The sequence below is a fragment of the Primulina tabacum genome, chromosome 15, assembly GCF_025594145.1.
Source record: "Primulina tabacum isolate GXHZ01 chromosome 15, ASM2559414v2, whole genome shotgun sequence".
Classification (NCBI taxonomy): domain Eukaryota; kingdom Viridiplantae; phylum Streptophyta; class Magnoliopsida; order Lamiales; family Gesneriaceae; genus Primulina; species Primulina tabacum.
Genome location: NC_134564.1, coordinates 23,722,901 through 23,741,805, shown reverse-complemented (window position 1 = coordinate 23,741,805; position 18,905 = coordinate 23,722,901). Strand labels below are relative to the sequence as shown.

General features: G+C 34.2%; 1 protein-coding gene across 4 annotated transcripts; it reads left to right on the top strand.

Annotated features, from left to right (window-relative positions):
* Window positions 1-15,304: 15,304 nt before the first annotated feature.
* LOC142527486 (transcription factor PHYTOCHROME INTERACTING FACTOR-LIKE 13-like) lies at window positions 15,305-17,832 on the top strand. Of its 4 annotated transcripts, XM_075632301.1 has the most exons (8): window positions 15,364-15,547; window positions 15,758-15,850; window positions 15,996-16,378; window positions 16,478-16,746; window positions 16,830-16,928; window positions 17,014-17,079; window positions 17,165-17,230; window positions 17,319-17,832. In XM_075632301.1, exons 2-8 carry the CDS (start codon window positions 15,768-15,770, stop codon window positions 17,679-17,681), a joined length of 1,329 nt encoding a protein of 442 aa, XP_075488416.1. In that variant the 5' UTR covers window positions 15,364-15,547; window positions 15,758-15,767; the 3' UTR covers window positions 17,682-17,832. The 4 variants fall into 4 exon arrangements, with proteins under 4 accessions (XP_075488415.1, XP_075488413.1, XP_075488414.1 ...); XM_075632300.1 differs by having other exon boundaries at window positions 15,305-15,417; window positions 15,996-16,746; XM_075632298.1 differs by having other exon boundaries at window positions 15,362-15,547; window positions 15,996-16,746.
* Window positions 17,833-18,905: the final 1,073 nt, after the last annotated feature.

The following is an 18,905-nucleotide window of genomic DNA, read 5'->3' as shown; positions in this document are numbered from 1 at the left end:
TTTCGCCCCTTAGACACCCACCTAGGGCCTTACTGGACCTCTCATGCACCAGCTACCGTGAACAACCCCCATGCGCCGTCTTTCCCCTTTTTTTTCCAAAACAAACTCAACATATGCAATACACCCTAACCAAGGCTCGACGCTTTTCCCCCCGTTCCATCTCTTTTCTAACCTACACGAGACTCTCATTTAGGACTTACAAACATCATCTCCCTTCCCCTTAATGGCAACGAGGACCTAGGAATTATAACGCGACTCAAACGTGCATTAAAAACTTCGAAACTTTAAAATAAATATTTAACATGTTAATAAAACTTGATCATCATGTTTTTCATTCAAAAATTATAAACACGCGTAATATGGTTTGAATGATGCAAAAAAAAAAAAAAAAAAAAGAATTTTAGAGAGTGCCTGAAAAGATGATTTCTACATTTTTTTTCTCAACAAAAAGCCACCGAAAACCCATCAAAAATCCACTTTGGGATGCAAGGGAGATGGGTGATCATTGTTGGAAGGAAGAACGAGAAAGAAAATCGAAGAACGATGGAGGAATTTTTTTTTTTTGAAAACTCCTTTGCAAGCTAGGACGTGCGGCAGCTATTCTTCCTTGTTTCGGCCACTTGCACACTTTCGTGAATTGTGTGTATGTTTCGGTGTGTGTGTGTTTAGGGCTTAGGGTTTAATTAAAAAAACAAAAAGCTTTCTTAGTTACTTAATTAATGGGCTTTAATAACCCTAGTTTTCAATTAATAAATTAGGCCCGTTAAGATTAATAAAATTATTAGGCCTCAAATTAAAAAGATGCTAAAATTCTTAAATTATTTAGAATAAATATTTTCTTTACTGAAATAAAAAATTTAGCTTTTAAATCTTCAACATTTTAATCGTCTTCCGGTCCTCCATTCCTGATCAACCAACGATATTCATCTGAAAATTTTAAATTACGAAATCAAGCAAAAGTATACAATTAATCATTTCTACACTAAAAATATATCATTCATGCATACAAAATCATTTAATTTAAATATTTTAGTAATTTATTAATTTTCATGCATGCAGTTTACGTAATCAGATTTTTTGGACGTTACTGAACACACTTGTGCGGCGCGTCAGAACAAAGATTCAATACTCGGGACAAAATATTTACTGGAAAACACTTTCAATTTACACAAAAATAATACAAGTGAATAACCAAAATATATCTCCCTTAATACAATGAGATGTCAAAGCACATCCTAAATTTATATTAACAAAAATAACCATTAACAATGTATGCAAATTCTGTGAAACCAAAATTTAGTTGAATAAAAAATTTTCCAGCAACACTTTAATTAAGTGTTGTGTTTGAATGTCTTCAACACTTCATGGCAACACAAAAAAACAGCAACGAGCAACACATAGGTTCTTCGTTTTTTCTTACTCACTCTTTCTCTCATTGTCATAAGTCCTCTATTGTGGCCTCTATTTATATATATTATCTTTATCCTGTATATTATTCTTTGAATAGATATCTACAAAATATGAAAATTAATGTTTTATTAATAAATAAACTCTTTTAAATAAAAAGATCATATCTAAAAATAATATAAATATTATCACAAATAATTTTAGTCAAGAAAATCATAACTCATTTTAAAAAAAAGATAATTTAAAAATTCTTAAATTGTATCAAGTCATGTTTTCCTTTCATACCCATAAAAAATAATTTAAATTTTGAGTGTAAGGAGATTTTGTTAGCATCTTGTAACATTTCTCAATTTTCGTGCCACTAATATTTTCTATATACTCTTAGGGAAGTAGTTGACGTTATTAGATAAACCTATCTATATTACAATGAGTATTAATTTAACTCAGAATGTAAAATTTTGACAAAATTTCATATCTAAGGAGAAAGGGCTTATTTAAAACATTTTGGGCTATTTTTATATTGTTTAAAATTTAAATCGGAAACATTATTATGTGTATTACCTGCATAATAATAACTTTAAAGTGGATATCATTATTATGTGTATTACTTGCATAATAATTTTCCGTGTTTAGTTTTTTTTTTAGAATTATTGATCATTTTTTTTATATTTTAATTATTATTTGGATCATAATGATACAACTTACATATTAAATATATAATTTGTAAAATATAATTAGTTAATAGTTGAATTTAAATAATGTGGATATAAATTATTAAGAGATAACGTGTAAATATTTGAATTTATTATTAGGAGTATTTCCTTAAAAATCGTTTGGTGTTACACAGTCATACGAAATTCTACAAGTACAAGGGGTTCTGTATAATAAAATAATAATAATAATTTTTTTTTAAAAAAAAAAAACAGAAAAAGACAAAGCCGAAGGAAACTATCTCATTAAAATATATGTTTGTGCCGCTAAAGATCGATTGACGTAGCAATAAGGATAAGATAACAAAACTTATTTGTGTGAGTGACAGTTAAATTCGATAGAAATTCCAAAACACTATTACTTAAATATATGTTCATGTCGAAAGTTGTGCCACTAGAATAACTATTGTTGGGTTTAAAATAATTTCTATAGTTGTATTATTATAACTAATTATATTTTTGGTAAAATGACAAGCGATTGATCCGACAATTAATATCATCGCCAAGATCACATTATCAATTCTCATAAATTACAAGGAGTACCATTACATTACTGAAGAGCAATGATTTCCCCAGTTAGAGAAATGTGGTACAACATAAAATTTTAGTTGTACAGTTACAATCAGCTATAATTTTTGCTGAATTAGACAATACTCTGTCCTATAAAATCTTATCGCCTAAATTTAAATTAATCTTTGTTAGGATCGGAACGAAGTTTAGAGTGAGAGAGTGAATAAACTATTTAAAATATTTTCTTTGAAAAAAAGTTGTCATAACAATTTTTAGGCTATTAAAAAACAAATATCCTTGAATGGACTACTAAAAATATATATGTGCGAAAACATTCCGATTTGGTTAGTGATAAGATATATATCCAAACAAGACATCAAATAATAAGCAACAGTTGGAAATCTAGAATGCAATAAAGATAAATACGTAAAGTAAATGAGACAAGCATTTGATGGATATTAGGATACATATATTCTTATGTTACCCTTTTTCTACTTAGGAAGGATTCGATTAAAAGACTTTAGTTATACAACGGTTTGTAAGAACACACTTCAACTAGAACTTATCAAATTCCTTAGTTGAAACTCTTAGTGATCATTTTACACATGATTTTTTACAACTAAATCAATAACCAACAGTTATCTTGTAACGGCTTGAGTTGGTGAAGTACCACAAAATGATCATTAGAAGATCTGATGTAATCTGATAAATGTAATCTTGTTGAAAAAACTTGAAGTATTCCTTGAAGGAGTTCTCAGAGATTTTTGATAATACAGATTTGAAATATGCACGAGATTTATATGTTCTTCTACTTCTTTTTGGAACCAAATATGCATCTATATATAGTTGAAAGACTTCAACGGTATGATAAAGCTTTTCAACGATCACTTGTACCAGTTTTCGACATAATGAAATTGTCACTTTCAGACGAGATACATTTCATTAAATGCACATTTAATGTTTATTTGTTTTTGAAACTTATAGCTTCCATTTTCTGAAAGCTGCTTTGACTTTGGACATTTTAAGAAACTTTTTTTCATATCTGGAGTTGGTGGGATATTATCTCTTATACTATAACTTGCAGGTTCAAAACGGTTGGAAGTACAGTATCCACTTTGCTTTGCGTATTTCTGACCGCTGGTTAGATAATAACACTCTCGATTTAATGCAGCACAATAAGATATTAGATGATCAACATCAGAAGAAGAATAAAGTTTTGGAGTGGCTGGACTTTGCATTAGCGGTGAGAAACTTGAAATACCAAACAATATAGTAACTGCTTTTTTGTAACAGCTCAATGTTATTATTTTGTCAATCACAAAACTTAGGGTCAAAAAATATTCTAACAATTTAAGTTATAGCTAAATGCTCTAATAACCCAAGTACCGTGAAGTTTTTGCTTGCCTAAACAAGGTTTTTAAAGTCTCCCAAAAACGGATTTAATACAAGAAGTGGGAATTTGTTAGAAATTGGGTTTTGTCCCAATTGATATTCAACAAAAATCTGAATATTATTCGTCCAAAAAAAGTGAAAATTGACTCGAAAATTTAAATTTATATTGTGTTAGATAATTCTGGAACATCAAATTACCCAAAATCGATTTGGATTATTAAAAATTTAAGTTTTTAAAATAGCCCAACTAGGTCCATTATGGTTTAATTGTGGAATGGTGAGAACTTGTATCAAATTTTAAAATTAGGTTAAATCTTCCTTATAAATTAATTTGTGTGTTGTGTTATTTTTTAGTTCAAGTCATATCATATCATGTTGTTATGATCGGCCAGTGTTAGGTAATTACACCGAAACGATAGCGACCATGATGATAATATAATGCCAAAAATTTCGGAATAAAATAATCAAGAATATAAAAATTTACGTGGTTCACTCAATATAGACTACGTTCACGAAACTACTGCAAATCTTTATTATAGGGAGAAAATATTACAAGTGTATACAAAATATTTATGTCTCACAATCCCAACCAAGAGCATAACCGATAATATATTTTCTCTAATTCACAAGAAAACCACACTCACAAAAATTTTTAACTGTATGACATGGTTGGTGAAGAAAATTTCAAACAAAACATGCAGCAAATCATTATTGACTAAGCTGCCGTATTTGGTGGAAAATCTTGTATGAGTTCACACCATGGTTTGCATTTATAAATATGTAGCTTACCACGTCATTTAGATCATCCCAACAACTGGTATTAGAGCCTTGCTGTAAAATTTCTAAGAATTTTGAGTATGCTCTATATGGTTGCAGCTTTGTTTGATCTTCCATATCAGAAAATATTTTTTTTTTAAATTTTTTGCTAAGGCTAGAGAAGCGATGACCAAAGATGATCGGGACTGGGAATCAACAAGTTCGATTGAAAATATTTTTCGTTCTAGCGGTTACAGATTAGAGATTATCTGTATAATAAGAAGCTGCATCAACCTCTATCAAGAAAGAAACCGGAAAAGATGGAGAATGATGACTGAGAGCTACTTGACCGAAAAATGTTAGGTGTGATACGATTGACCATAACAAAGAATATAGCACATAACATAGAGGAGACACAAACCACAGAAGAGATGATGTTCATTTTATCGTACACGTACAAGAAGACATCGGCAAACAACAAAGTACATCTCATGAAAAAGTTATTCAACTTGAAAATGGGAGAAGGTGCTTCGATGGCTAAACACATCAATGCGTTCAACACGATTGTTTCTCAGCTAACATCGGTTGAAATTAATTTTGATAATGAGATTCGTGCTTATTCTTTTGGCATCTTTATCAAATGTTTGGGAACCAATGCGAGCAACAGTTAGCAATTCTATTGGAAAAATAAAGCTACAATTGAATGATATCAGAGATCAAATTCTTGCTGAACAAATTCGCAGGATAGATTCGGATGAAGGAACATCATCAAAATCTGCTCTAAATCTCGAGAACATAGAGAGGGTCAGGAGTGGCGAAAAGTGTTCTAACCAATGGCATTGTAGGTCCAAATCAAGAAATGGAAAAGAAAAAAGCAACTTTGAAAAGAATTTGAAGTGTTGGAACTGTGGTGAAAATGGTCACTTGAAAAAGAATTGAAAATCGACAAATAATAATGAAAACGTTGTTACTGAGGAGGTGCATGATGTTCTATTACTATCCATGGAAGCCTGATTGATGGGTTATGTACTCAGGAGCTTCGTTTCATACCACTGGATATCATGATGTATTCGATATTATATCATTGGCGATTGCGGAAAAGTTTCCTTGGCTGATGGAAAACCTTTGGAAATAGTTGGTATGGGTGATGTCCGGACGACGATGTCAATTGGATTTGTCTGGAAAATTAACAAAGTTAGGCATGTACCGAAATTGACATGTAATTTGATCTCGGTATAGTTCGATGACGAATGCCATAATGTGACCTTTGGTGATGGTTCCTGGAAAGCGAACAAAGGAGCCATGATTGTTGCTCGAGGAAAGAAAACTAGAACACTTTATATGATTTCCTGTTGCAAATATAAAATAGCAGCCATGGATGCTGGAACTAATTCAAGTCTATGAAATTGTAGTCTTGGGCATATGAGTGAGAAGAGAATGAAGATGCTTGTACCAAACGGAAATATACTGGAATTAAAGACCATTGAACACAAGCTATGTGAAAGCTGTATCTTTGGAAAGCAGAAAAATGTGAGCTTTTCAAAAGTGGTAGAAAACCAAAAACAGCAAAGTTGGATCTAGTTCATACTGATGTATGGGGACCATCTCCTGTGACATCCCTTGGAGCCTCAAGATACTATGTCACATTTATAGACGATTCAAGCCAAAAAGTTTGGTTTATTTTCTAAAAAATAAATATGATGTTTATGAGACCTTAAAAATTTGGAAAGCCGTGGTTGAGAATGAGACCAACTTGAAGGTGAAGTGCTTACGGTCTGATAATTGTGGTGAATATGAAGATGATGAGTTCAAGAAATATTGTGCACAGAACCATATCAAGAACATGCTAGGAGCATGAAACTACACTCTGGATTACCAAAATCATTCTGGGCTGATGCTGTTAACACTGCAGCATATCTTATCAACATGAGGACCTTCTGTCCCGCTTGACTGCAGAATACCCGAAGTGGTATGGAGCGGCAAAAGTAAACCTTTATTTCTTGAAAGTCTTTGGATGTTTATCATATGTTCATATTGACTCAGCAATCAAAACAAAGCTTGATTCGAAATCAAAGAAATGTTTCTTTATTGGTTATGGTGATAAAGAGTTTGATTATCGTTTTCGGGATGACCAAAATCGGAAGATCATTCGGAACATAGATGTAATCTTCAATGAGCAAATATTGTATAAGGACAAGTCAAGTGTTGGAGCTGGAGATGAATGTCCTGAAGTTAAGAAGACTGATGAAGTGCCATTGACAGACACTCCTGTGAATGAATCAAAAGGCAGTAACCAGGAAAATGAAGAAGCAACAACACAACATGATGATCCACAAACTCCGGCGATTGAAATCAGAAGATTTTTTAGAACAATTAGACCACCTGAGAGATACTCCTCTGCATTTCACTATATTTTGCTGACAGACAAAGGTGAACAAGAAACCTATGAAGAGGCAATGAAAAATGATGATTCAACCAAGTGGCAGTTAGCCACGGAAGATGAGATGAATTCACTGTCATCCAACCTGACGTGGGAGTTGACAGAACATCCGCAAGAAAAAAAGACATTACTAACAAGTGGATGTACCGACTAAAAGAAGAACATGATGTTAACCAGCGGTACAAGGAAAGACTTGTTGTAAAAGGTTTTCAACAAAAGGAAAGCATTGATTACATTGAGATTTTCTCTCCGGTGGTTAAGTTAAACATTATCAGGATTGTACTCGGATTAGTGGCAAAAAATATTTACATTTGGAGCAGTTAGATGTGAAGACGACATTTCTTCATGGTGACCTACATGGAGAATTTTATATGAAGCATGCACATGGCTTTGGAGTACAGGGAAAAGAGCAAATGGCGTGCAAACTTTAGAAGAGCTTGTATGGTCTCAAACAAGCTCCAAGACAGTGGTACAAGAAGTTTAATGGATTCATGAGAAATAATGATTTCCTGAGGTGTCAAACTGATCACTGTTATGTGAAGAAGTTTGATGGTTCTTATATCATTTTATTGCTATATGCAGGTGATATGTTGATAGCAGGAGCTTGTCTGGAGGAGATTGATAAACTCAAGAAAGAGTTATCAAAAGAATTTTCCATGAAGGATTTGGGTGTTGCAAAAAAAATCCTTGGAATGAGGATCTTTAGAGATCGGGTGAATGGAATCTTGAAGTTATCTCAAGAAGAGTACGTGAAAAAGGTGGTTAACAGATTTAACATGGATGAAGCTAAACATGTGAGTACTCCTTTAGCTAGTCATTTTAAATTAACCAAAACACTATCTCCATCGACGGAGCAGGAGTATGTGTTAACATTAGGTGGTACAACATTAAGCTAGGTATCTAAGTTGTAAAAGATAGTCGCGCTTTCGACTACTGAAGTTGAGTACGTTGCAACTACAGAAGCTTGAGGGGAGCACATTATACTGTGACAGTCAAAGTGCTATTCATTTAGCGAAAAATCATGTTTATCATGCTATGACTAAGCATATACATATTCGATATCATTTCATCATATTAGTACTGGAAGATGGAGTCTTGATACTTGAGAAAGTTGCTGGAAGTAAAAATCCAGCCGATATGCTCACAAGGTTGTAACAATTGATAAACTGAAGTTGAACAGCTGCAAGTATAAGAGAAGAGACACGAGTTGGTGCATTGAAGTTGTGAAGACATTGTTGAAATCAATTCTTCAAGTGTGAGAAATGTTAGGCGGATGACATGATTGGTGAAGAAAATTTCAAACAAAACATGTAGCAAATCATTATTGACTAAGCTGCCGCATTTGGTGGAAAATCATGTATGAGTTCACACCATAGTTTGCATCTATAAAATATGTACTTTACCACTTCATTTAGATAATCCCAACAGCCATGTGTTTAGATGTGGTGAATAAAAACCTTACAAAATGTTAGTATTTTTCAAACTCAATTGATTCTAATTCGATTAAGAACTAGCAAGCAAAAAATCCAAACAATCAAGAAAAATATAAGTGCATAAATGTGAATGTTGTAAGCAAATAACACAAGATTAAAAAAAAATCATCTTACGACTCTCATTCTTCCTGATTTAGGAAGTTATTCTAGTAGAAGACTTTGATCAGTTCAACTTTTTGTACAAAACCTACTTCAACTAAATTTAAACCCTAACTCGCTGAAATTCCTAGCAACTCAACAAAACATAATTTGTTAAAAAATTATTTCTCACAGTTGCGAAGTTTTATTCTTTTTTTCAGCTCACTAATGCAAAAAACAGAGTGAATAAAAATCAACACAATAAATAAACCCTTAAATGATCGAATATAGGGTTTTTTTATAATTAATTTAATTTATAAAAAATTTCAAAAATAATTTAATTTTTTTTTTCAAAAATATTTCAATCCGTGCTTACGAAGCACGGACCATGCCATGACTACGTGGAGCATGGTTCATGATTCGTAAGCAAGAACGGTGGCTCCACGTTGGAGTGTGGAGCCAGTGTCCGTGCTTCGTAAGCACAGACTCTGTATATTTTATTATTTTTTTCTTTCTCATTTTTCGATTATTAGTGGCCGTCCATTTCCTCAAGCTTTCACGTGAACTCTGGAGTTCTGAATTTTCACTTGAATGCTGAAGTTCTGAATTTTCACGTTAACTGAAGTTATGAATTTTCACGTCAAGTTAAATAATACAAATTTAAATAGTCTTCAACATTGTTGGTATATATAATTGATGACAACTTCGACGAATGAGATATCAATTTCATCTTAATTTTTCTCTCAAATTTCAATGAAAAAATGTCTATCATCGATGTACTGTTATATTTTGGTGGTCATGTATCGATAATGGATTGGTTGAATATTGCATTCCATTTGTTAGACCGATACGAGTATTACGATCTATTAATTTGTTGGAGTTGGTTGAAGTTGTGCATAAAATGTTAGGAATCGATCCAACGAATTTTTCTATGAAGTTGTCAACAAAATATTCATTCATGGAGAGATCATCTTGGCATGAAATTCAAGTCAATCTTGTTGATGATGATGTTTTACAGTTTATAATGTAATGTGACAATATGCATGTGCTGCATTTATACGTGGAAGCAAATTCAATTGAGCATCATGCTAGATTTGATGATCCTGAATCCTACGTTCCACATGCATCCGATTCAGGTTTCAATAACCAACCCGGTACTTCTACATATGGTGGTTTCCAGGATCAAGAATCTTATGTTCCACAGGTTACTGAAGGACTCGATACTATAAATTTCAATGATGTAAGTGGGTCTTGGGATCAATATATCAATATCTCGTCGGAACAAAATCATGCTCCATATTGGCCGAATCCAACATTAGATATCAGTGCTCGTTGTCCGGATCTGGCCACTAATGATGATATTTGGAGGACTGATTCTGAACCCGATATGTCATATAGCTAGTTTGAAGAAGAAGAAGTGAATGATGATGAAGTGAATATTTTTACTAATCCTGATGAGGGGACATCATCTCGACAACAACCTCGTGCCACATTACAGAGGCAGATCGTACCATTTCTTTCAAACACTTTTGAAATGCCATCATTTTTCAATAAATTTTTTGGGGAAGAGCCTCCAGATTCTACCGATGTACCTTCTGGAGTGCAAACGAGCTATTACAATCCGGATAGAGGTGAATTATGAATTAATATGTTATTTAAAGATAAGAATGATTTTATTGCATCTGTGAATGATTATTCAGTCAAAGTGGTCAGGTGTGAGTACCGTGTCGTGGATAGCACACGCATTTTGTGGAAGTTACGCTGCAAAAACAATTCTTCTACGGTCGTTTGTCGATGGGGACTTCGCGCTTATTTGAAGGCCAAGACTGGTTATTGGAAAATAAAAAAATAGGGCGATAAAACAATGCAAACGGTAAAACAATAGAAATGATATAGTTACAATTAAATAGAAGAATCATCGTCATAATTAAAATGATACAAATGGCTCCCTGTTCCACATTCAGGTGGATTGCGTCTTCTCGTCCCTCTACGCAATCCTACATTTTCAGGATTTTTCTCTTTCGAGTAACCTGGAAAAGTGATAGGTGAAATAACATCCCTCTGTGGTCGAATGCCATGAAAAAGATGATGAGGACCAACATTAAGTAAATTTGTAAAAGTTTGTATGTTCGACCAAGACGGAGTTTGAAAATCCTGCTGACCAAATGAACGATATTCATCAATCCCTGAATCACTGAACAAACCAGGTTGAGTAGTAGAGGTTCCTGCAATATTCAACTCAGTAGACGAAATAGTATTAGAGGTTCCTGCAAATCCACTTGGTTGGCTAACCATATTACTTCCCCACACCAATGATGACTGATGAGAATAATGAGAAGGCGTATCGAAATTTTGTTGGACATTAAATTGTCCGGCAAAAGTAATGTACAGATATGGTTGAAAACCAACGACATTAACTGTATGTGATATGCTACGTACAGTTATTCGATTATATTATTGGAAATAGTCTTCGTCAGTTTGCATCGATCGCCCGTGACGTACCCCTTTAGCAACATACCTCAACCTACTATTCCACAACTCAATTGAATTTTGATGATATTCTCTCCAATTGGTATTTCGATGACCTATTCTCGTGATATTATGCATGCCATCATTGTCCATGGCAGCCACTGGAATTGATTGTCGTCTTCGGAATTGTCACATCACCCGATTAGGACGATGCATCTCAACGATGTCAAAGCAAATAAAGGGACAAACACATCACCAAATTTTGTTGTCATATGAATCAATAATCGTCTTCACATCTATGTCATTCTTCTCGTAAACGATCTAATCAAACTGTAAAAAAATGTTCAAATTACAAATTCATTTAATCAAAACAAAATAATCTTCATTTAATTACTATTAAATATTAAAATTTCATAATACCTCATTATGATTCATACGATCTAGAGAATCTCTTATAATTCTTACAGCATGTTTTAGCGAATGTGTGTAGCTAAATCCAATTTTTCACCTACAATTTAACAAAAACAATTACATATCAAAAAATTATAAGAGATAAATTTGATATTACCACAATAATTTTTAAAAATTACCGTGCACCATATGGAGAATCTGGAATAATAGCATCTGGATCAATGGGAGGTACAACTAATGTTAACCCATCTCGATCGGGGTTAACACATTTAATCCTGCTCCATGCCCATATCTGTTTATAATAATAAAAAAAGATCGACAAAATTAACAAAAACATTGTGTTAAATAATCACATTACATTAATTATACCTGCAAGATATATAAAGATCCATCCATTGTAGTCTTCTCTATACGTGACACGTTACACAACTCACGGTATAGAAATGCTAAAACTGCACTACTCCAACTATAAGACTTGACGTTATCAATATCCTGTAGCAGTTGCAAAAATATTAGTCTAGCAGACCCTCCTTGATAGTCAGGGAACATTATTCCACCAATAATCATTAACGCTACATAACGGGTATATTTCACAACATCTACTTCTGAAGTATCATCATTTACAAGGTTAGATATGCAATGATCGTGTAGTGCAGTCATAGACATTTGACCACCTTTCAAATGTTTTGATGATGGCAGAAATCCCAACAAATCCAAACAGATGTGTTGTCATTCCTCAACTTCATGTGACATATCTATTCCAGTTACTGATTCACCATCAATTGTTAGGCCCAAAATTATTGAAACATCTTGTAACGTGAATGTTGCTTCACAACATGTAAAATGAAAAGTGTCTGTTTGGCGTCGCCAATGTTCAACAAGAGCATTAATCAAATGATTATCAAAACTTTGTGAGCCACATTCTAAAACTCCATAAAAAACCCATATCATTCAAGTATGCAAGTACACGATTGTGTATGTAATTATCGGTGTATAACTTCCAAATCAAATTGTCTGACCTCTTCACTTTGACACTATCATCAACTGTTACGGAAGAAACTTTAGTCGACATATGTGTCGCTTGTAAATAGAGGACACTGGAATATTCTGGAGCTCGATTATCTGCCATTCTTAAATAGGTTGTCGATCTTCTGAAAAGGAGAAAAGGAGAGAGTGATGGAGAAATGAAAATGAATGCGTAAAAGAAGGAAGAAGTAGGAAGAAAATGAAAAGCAAGAGAGTGATGGGAGGGATAAGGGATGTGAGGGAGAGGGATAAGGGATGGGAGGGGACGTGGCAGCGTTCACGTTGAGCAGCGTACGCGCTTCGTAACCACGGATTTCAGTAAAAATGCAAAATTTTTTAAAAATTAATTTTGAAAAAAAATAAATATTAAATTAATTATAAAAAACCCTCGAATATAACAATTCAGTTGTACTTGAAGTCTTAGAGCATCGAGATGATTCTTAATAAATGCGGGAAAATTTGAATGCTCGATTGATTATTTGGAATTTTAGTAGCCTTCAATGCTTGGTGATTGCCTCTTAAAATACTTGAATTTTTCACCGCTTATAATCTTGAAAACGGTTCTTATTTGTATGACCAATTTCTTTTCATGCAGAGAATGTCACATATGTCATTTATTCGAAATTAATATGGTACAATAAATGATCACCGAATAATTTTGTCTCATAACAGATAAAAATTTTGAGAGAACTTGTAAACTTTGTCCTTATTTCGAAATATTCTCGAATAAATTACGATTAAATTCTGAGTAAATTAGCAAGTGTACCCAGCTTTTGTCATATAGAGATAGAGAGTCTATTTATTGTACCAACCGGCCAAGTGCCACTATATATTATTCACACTAGATTCGAAATCTATCTCTTTGATATGAACTTTGAGACATAATTAAAAACAAACGAAGTTAAGGTTAAATTTGGACTTTATCTCTTTAAAATGAATTTACCTTAATGTTCTATTAGCATTGTGTGTGTGACAAATTTATCTTCAAAAGATAAAATCAAAATCTACCTATCGAATTTACCCATTTTTTGTTATGTTTCATATTTAATCTTAAATAAATAGAATTCAAATCTAGCCTCAACATGGTGTCACTTGGCTAGTTCTACTCCAAGAATTAAGAACATCTTGGACATGTGATGAAATGCCCATCCGCTATTTGACAATTCCCATCCATTATGTGCATGAATAGTTAGTGAAATTGTTTTACTCGATTTAAAAAATATTTGATTAGTATTTGAAACTATCAAATTTAAGACAAACTGAGTTATATTCAATTTTTTCAGCCAAATTTAAGATCAATATTTTATTCGATAGCTCGATAGCTTTAATATTTATTAATATATAATATATTGTATTAAGTAAATATATTTCGAAACTTTTGATTTTTTCACAAACAATAGTTTGAATAGTTGAAAGTACGTTTAAATCTTACAAGTCTAACTCAAACTCGAGCTCTATTTCAAACAAAAAGTTTCACTATTCGAGCTTCGAATGATCTCCAAGTTAAAATATATCTAATTCGAAAGTCAGGCCTTTTGAGTGCAAGTTCCGTCTATTATCAAGGACCATGTGCAATGTCTCAACCGAACGACTAAACTTATAGGCTCTTTATTTTTTTCCCTACATTCTAGTAATTTTGTTCCAGGATTGAACATGGGTTTTTTTGGCCATTTAACATTGCATTGCCAAAGCATGATTTGATATTGCTATAATTTTAAGTGTATTAATTTTTTTTATATAGTACTGATACCCTATAAATAGGGCCAAATCGGACTTTGGGTCCCCGGCCAATTCCTATCCAAAGTATGTGGTCCATGACAAGCCCATGTATTATCCTATAAATATCAGTTTTGAACGTTCAATTCGTTCATTCACTATATTATTTTTCAGCAGCACCCTTAGCTGCTCTCCACTTATATCTTCAGTCTCTGATTTGAGCGTCGAAGGGACTACGCCGGGACACCCTCCCAGCTCCCTTCTAACGGTTTTCTTCGTTATTTCAGGCTCATGAAAAATTCGAAGCATGCGTCTCATGGCAAATTCGAAGCCTGCGTCTGGACTAGTGTCACTTGCTGGAATCAGACTCTAAATTTTCAGTAAGTATCAAATATAATTATACTTATATGATATTTCTTTAAAATATTGTTTTGCATTTTGATTTTATTATACACTACTTTTCGATTAAAAAATCAATCAGTTTATTTAATCAGACGAGTGTAGAACAAAAAAATCCTCATTTGGTGACCAAGAATGCCACTTATCCTTAATAAATAGGAAAATTATAGAGATTGACTTCTCCATAAAATGTTTTTTTTTTTTTTTTTTTGCATGACCTCCGACGTATAAATTATTAAATGTTATAAAAAAATTGGCATACTAAAATGTGATATTAAATTTTATATAAAAAAAATTGGCATACTAATAAAATAAGGGAACAATCAACGTGGCAAGTTGGGTGCTTGTTTTGAGATAACGAGCACAGCGGAGAGAAGATGAAGATCTCATCCAGCTCTGATTCGCATGTGTGGGTCCCATCGATATCTAAAGCGGCTACTGGTCGACTGCCACGTGTCCCCATGTCCTTATCGCCCACGCATTGGAAAACAGCAACTGCAGTCCCTGGCGCTTGTCTGTTCTTGTTAGTGAATGTCGTGATAATGAAATAATAGGCTTAACTTGTCATGATTCTTGAATAAGAGCAGAACAAAAACAAGAATCTTTGGGGGTGAGTTTTCTTAAGATGGGTTTCGTTTTTCATCCCCAAAGATTCTTCCTTTCCTCAGTTTACAAAAAGATCGTCTAAATCTTAATTGGACAAACTTTTCTTGTTTGTTCTTGGTGATTTAGGGATATAGGTTTGTCGGTTTGTTTGTTATTAGTTTTCACTTTTCTTCTCTTTGTAGCTATTTCAGTACTCTTTTAATTTCTATGTTTAGAAGGATGATTGCTAGTGGTTTGTTCTCTGGGGTTTGTTTGATAGGTGTTGCTACATGATATCGTTTCGTTCCTTTACTTCTCCTTTCTTACTGTTAATGGTAATTTTGGTGTTTCCTTTTTCTTGGTAGAAATTGAGGTATGGACATTTCTTGCCTTCCTGAATGGAACACTGACTTTGAAGTTGAGCTTCCTATACTGCCGTCCCGGGGAAGACAGTTGGGGTAAGCGTAGGCTCAAACAACTGAATTTTCAGCGGCAAACGTGGGAAATTGAACTTGATTAAAGTCTCGTTGTATATTGTATATGGTGTAATTTTTGGGTTTCATTTCAGTTGGGGGAATTTTTTGATGGATGGTTTTATTACAGTGTGGATAATGAGCTAGTGGAGCTGTTATGGCAAAATGGAGAGGTAGTGTTGCAGAGCCAAACTCATAGAAAATCAAGCAACGATTCCAATAAGTCTAAGAAAGTTCACAAGCATGACGATACCAAGAGTCGATTTGTCATGACCTCGACTAATTTGATTCAAGATGAAGAGGCAATTTCATGGACTCATTGCCCAATAGATGAATCTTTTGAGGAGTTGTGTTCTGATTTTCTATCTGAGATTCCATCGTCTAATCCGGTCTTTGAAGGTGAAAACATTTTCAAATTTCCAAGTTCACAGCAGCATGAGTTTGGTCCAATTTCATTGCCACCTCCAGGCTTTGAAATCTTGAACTCAAACCACCAAGATCAAATCCTCACAGGTGATAGAAAATACAGTAATCTTGATTTTCCTGTCAAAAGACGGGAATTTGTTCATATGGTACTGGGTGATGTTCACGAGTTGTCCGTTATGACGATAGGGTCGAGCCACTGTGGCAGCAATCAAGTCGAATCTAGCTGTGGGATTGGTAGCAGAACTTTGTCCCATAAGGTGGATGATGCAAATCATGTTAAAAAAGTAAGTCCTGTGAGCCATGAATGCGCGGAAATCGAGACGCTCGAACAAGCTCTTACGTCTTGCTCGAGAGGATCAGGTAGTAGCTTCTGGAAAACTATCAATCAGGGTAATGAAATCAATTGCCACAAAAGGAAGAGTAGGGATGCAGAACTATCTGATTGCTTGAGCGATGTATGCTCACTTTTAAGCCTTCAAATAGCTCGTTTTTCAGTAATGTCTTCTTTCTCCTTTTCTCAATTACAGCAATCTTGTAGGCTACTGAATTGGAGTCGGGTTCACGAAACAAGTCATCTAAGAAATCTGGAACTGCTCGTAGAAGCCGTGTAGCTGAAGTGCATAACTTATCTGAGAGGGTTCGAATTCTTGGATCTCAAGCATACATTCATTTGGATGTTTTGTATCAAATTTTGTTAACTTCTCTTTGTGTTTTTTGTGCAGAGACGGAGAGACAGAATCAACGAGAAGATGAGGGTTCTGCAGGAGCTGATCCCTCACTCTCACAAGGTAAAAAATGTCAGCACACACACGAGGTTTCTACATTCAACTAGCTAAATCCATTCATGTTTTAATTTTATTTTCTCTCCTACAGTCGGATAAAGCATCGATGTTAGATGAGGTTATTGAGTACATGAAGTCTCTTCAATCACAAATTCAGGTATACTTTACTTTAATAAACTGACTGGCTGAAGGTGTGCACCTTGGTACTCAGAATATATGCTGTGTTTCATCACATGTTCTATCAGTTTATGTGGATGGGAAGTCAAATGGCACAAATGGTAATGCCAGGCATTCAAAACTACATGTCCCGGGCAGGAATGGGAATCAGCCCAGCTGCAACGATTCCTCAAATTCACAATCTCATGCGTTTCTCGAGGCTGCCACAAATCTATCAAGCCAGGACGGTAGCTCCCATGGCAAATCAAACTGCGGTTGGCCCGAGACCTGTCCTTAAACCTGTTAGTTATCCTAATCAAACGCAAAATCCTGGTTTCCATGGGCAATATGCGAACTACAGTAGCCTCTATCCGATGCAGAATACATCTCAGGTCTTTTCCTTAGACACACCCTCTCAACAGAGTGAAGCTTATGGCGCTTCTGTTATGTAATAAGAGGTTTAAAAATGCAAGAACGCCGCCTGAAAACCTTGTGGCAATTTTGTTTCACAACAATCAAAACTTGAGATCTTGGGTTGTCATCTAAAACAACTTTGGTTTTTTATACAATAACAAGTAATCGATCTTAATAGTTGGTATTAAATTTGGAGTCAAGTATATCATATCATCCTATGAATTGCGAGTTAGAGCAATTAATGAAATTGATTTGTTGGATAGCAAGAAGTGACGCTACTGTCCTGTGTGCCTGCCTACGTGGCACAATTATCAAACTATGACCGGGCATATAAAGTTGTCTGAGAGCAATAATGTTCAAAATATTTCTTGGACGTCATATGATTTAATAATTGTTTGGGCTCAAATAATTAAATTATAAAATCTCAATTTAATTCTGAAGCCCAATTAAATTATAAAATCCAATTTAATTCTGAAGCCCAATTAAATTATATAAGCCCATAATGAATTAATTCTTATCGATTCAAACTGATCACAAGGCGCTGCAATGGGAGGAGATCATGGGAAAGAGAGATCGTGGAATGAGGCGGAAGAACGTGGATCATGGGGGAGTGGACGAGAACCACATAGTTGCTAGGAAGAAAAGGAGACAATCGGCGAACACACAGAGGGGGTACACACACAACTCAACTCAGCAAAAACTTGCAAAATACTCTCCAGACTTCTATTTTCAAGTGTTTTAGTTTTGAAATATTTTTTCATTCCATTTTCTAGCATTATAAGATGTTTTCGTCTAGAATTCATTAGTTTTCTTTAATATATTGTTGTGTTTTGTAATTTCCTACTGATTTGTTGATACATATTATGTTGGGAGTTTATTTCATCAAATTCCAATAGTTTTCTTCGTTTTGGCGTTATATTTGTTTTAGGAGATTAGAACTAACAGTCGAATTTAGAATTCACGTCGCTTGAATAGTTAGAAGTTAGATTTCATTGTTTTTACACAAATCGGTGCAACTTCGCACCTGGCACGCCCGCAAATATCAATATTGTGCAAACAATTTTTGTCATGTCCGGTGGGACCACACTATGCTGCCAAGAAGAAAAGAAAACGTCATTCAGGAGAGCGGGGGGTCTTTGGCTAATCAGGAGGGAACTCAGGTTCAATAGCCCGAGCAACCTGTTGTTGAACCACAGGCCGAAGAAGTTTATCTGCAGGACCTGACTACGTATGATAAAGTTTCAAACAGAGTGATGGAGGAA

Coding starts and splice junctions, on each gene's coding strand:
- LOC142527486 (XM_075632300.1), top strand. CDS start 15,768: ATGGACATTTCTTGCCTTCCTGAATGGAACACTGACTTTGAAGTTGAG. Junction 15,851..15,995: donor TCCCGGGGAAGACAGTTGGG/GTAAGCGTAGGC, acceptor GTTTTATTACAG/TGTGGATAATGAGCTAGTGG. Junction 17,080..17,164: donor TGATCCCTCACTCTCACAAG/GTAAAAAATGTC, acceptor TCTCTCCTACAG/TCGGATAAAGCATCGATGTT.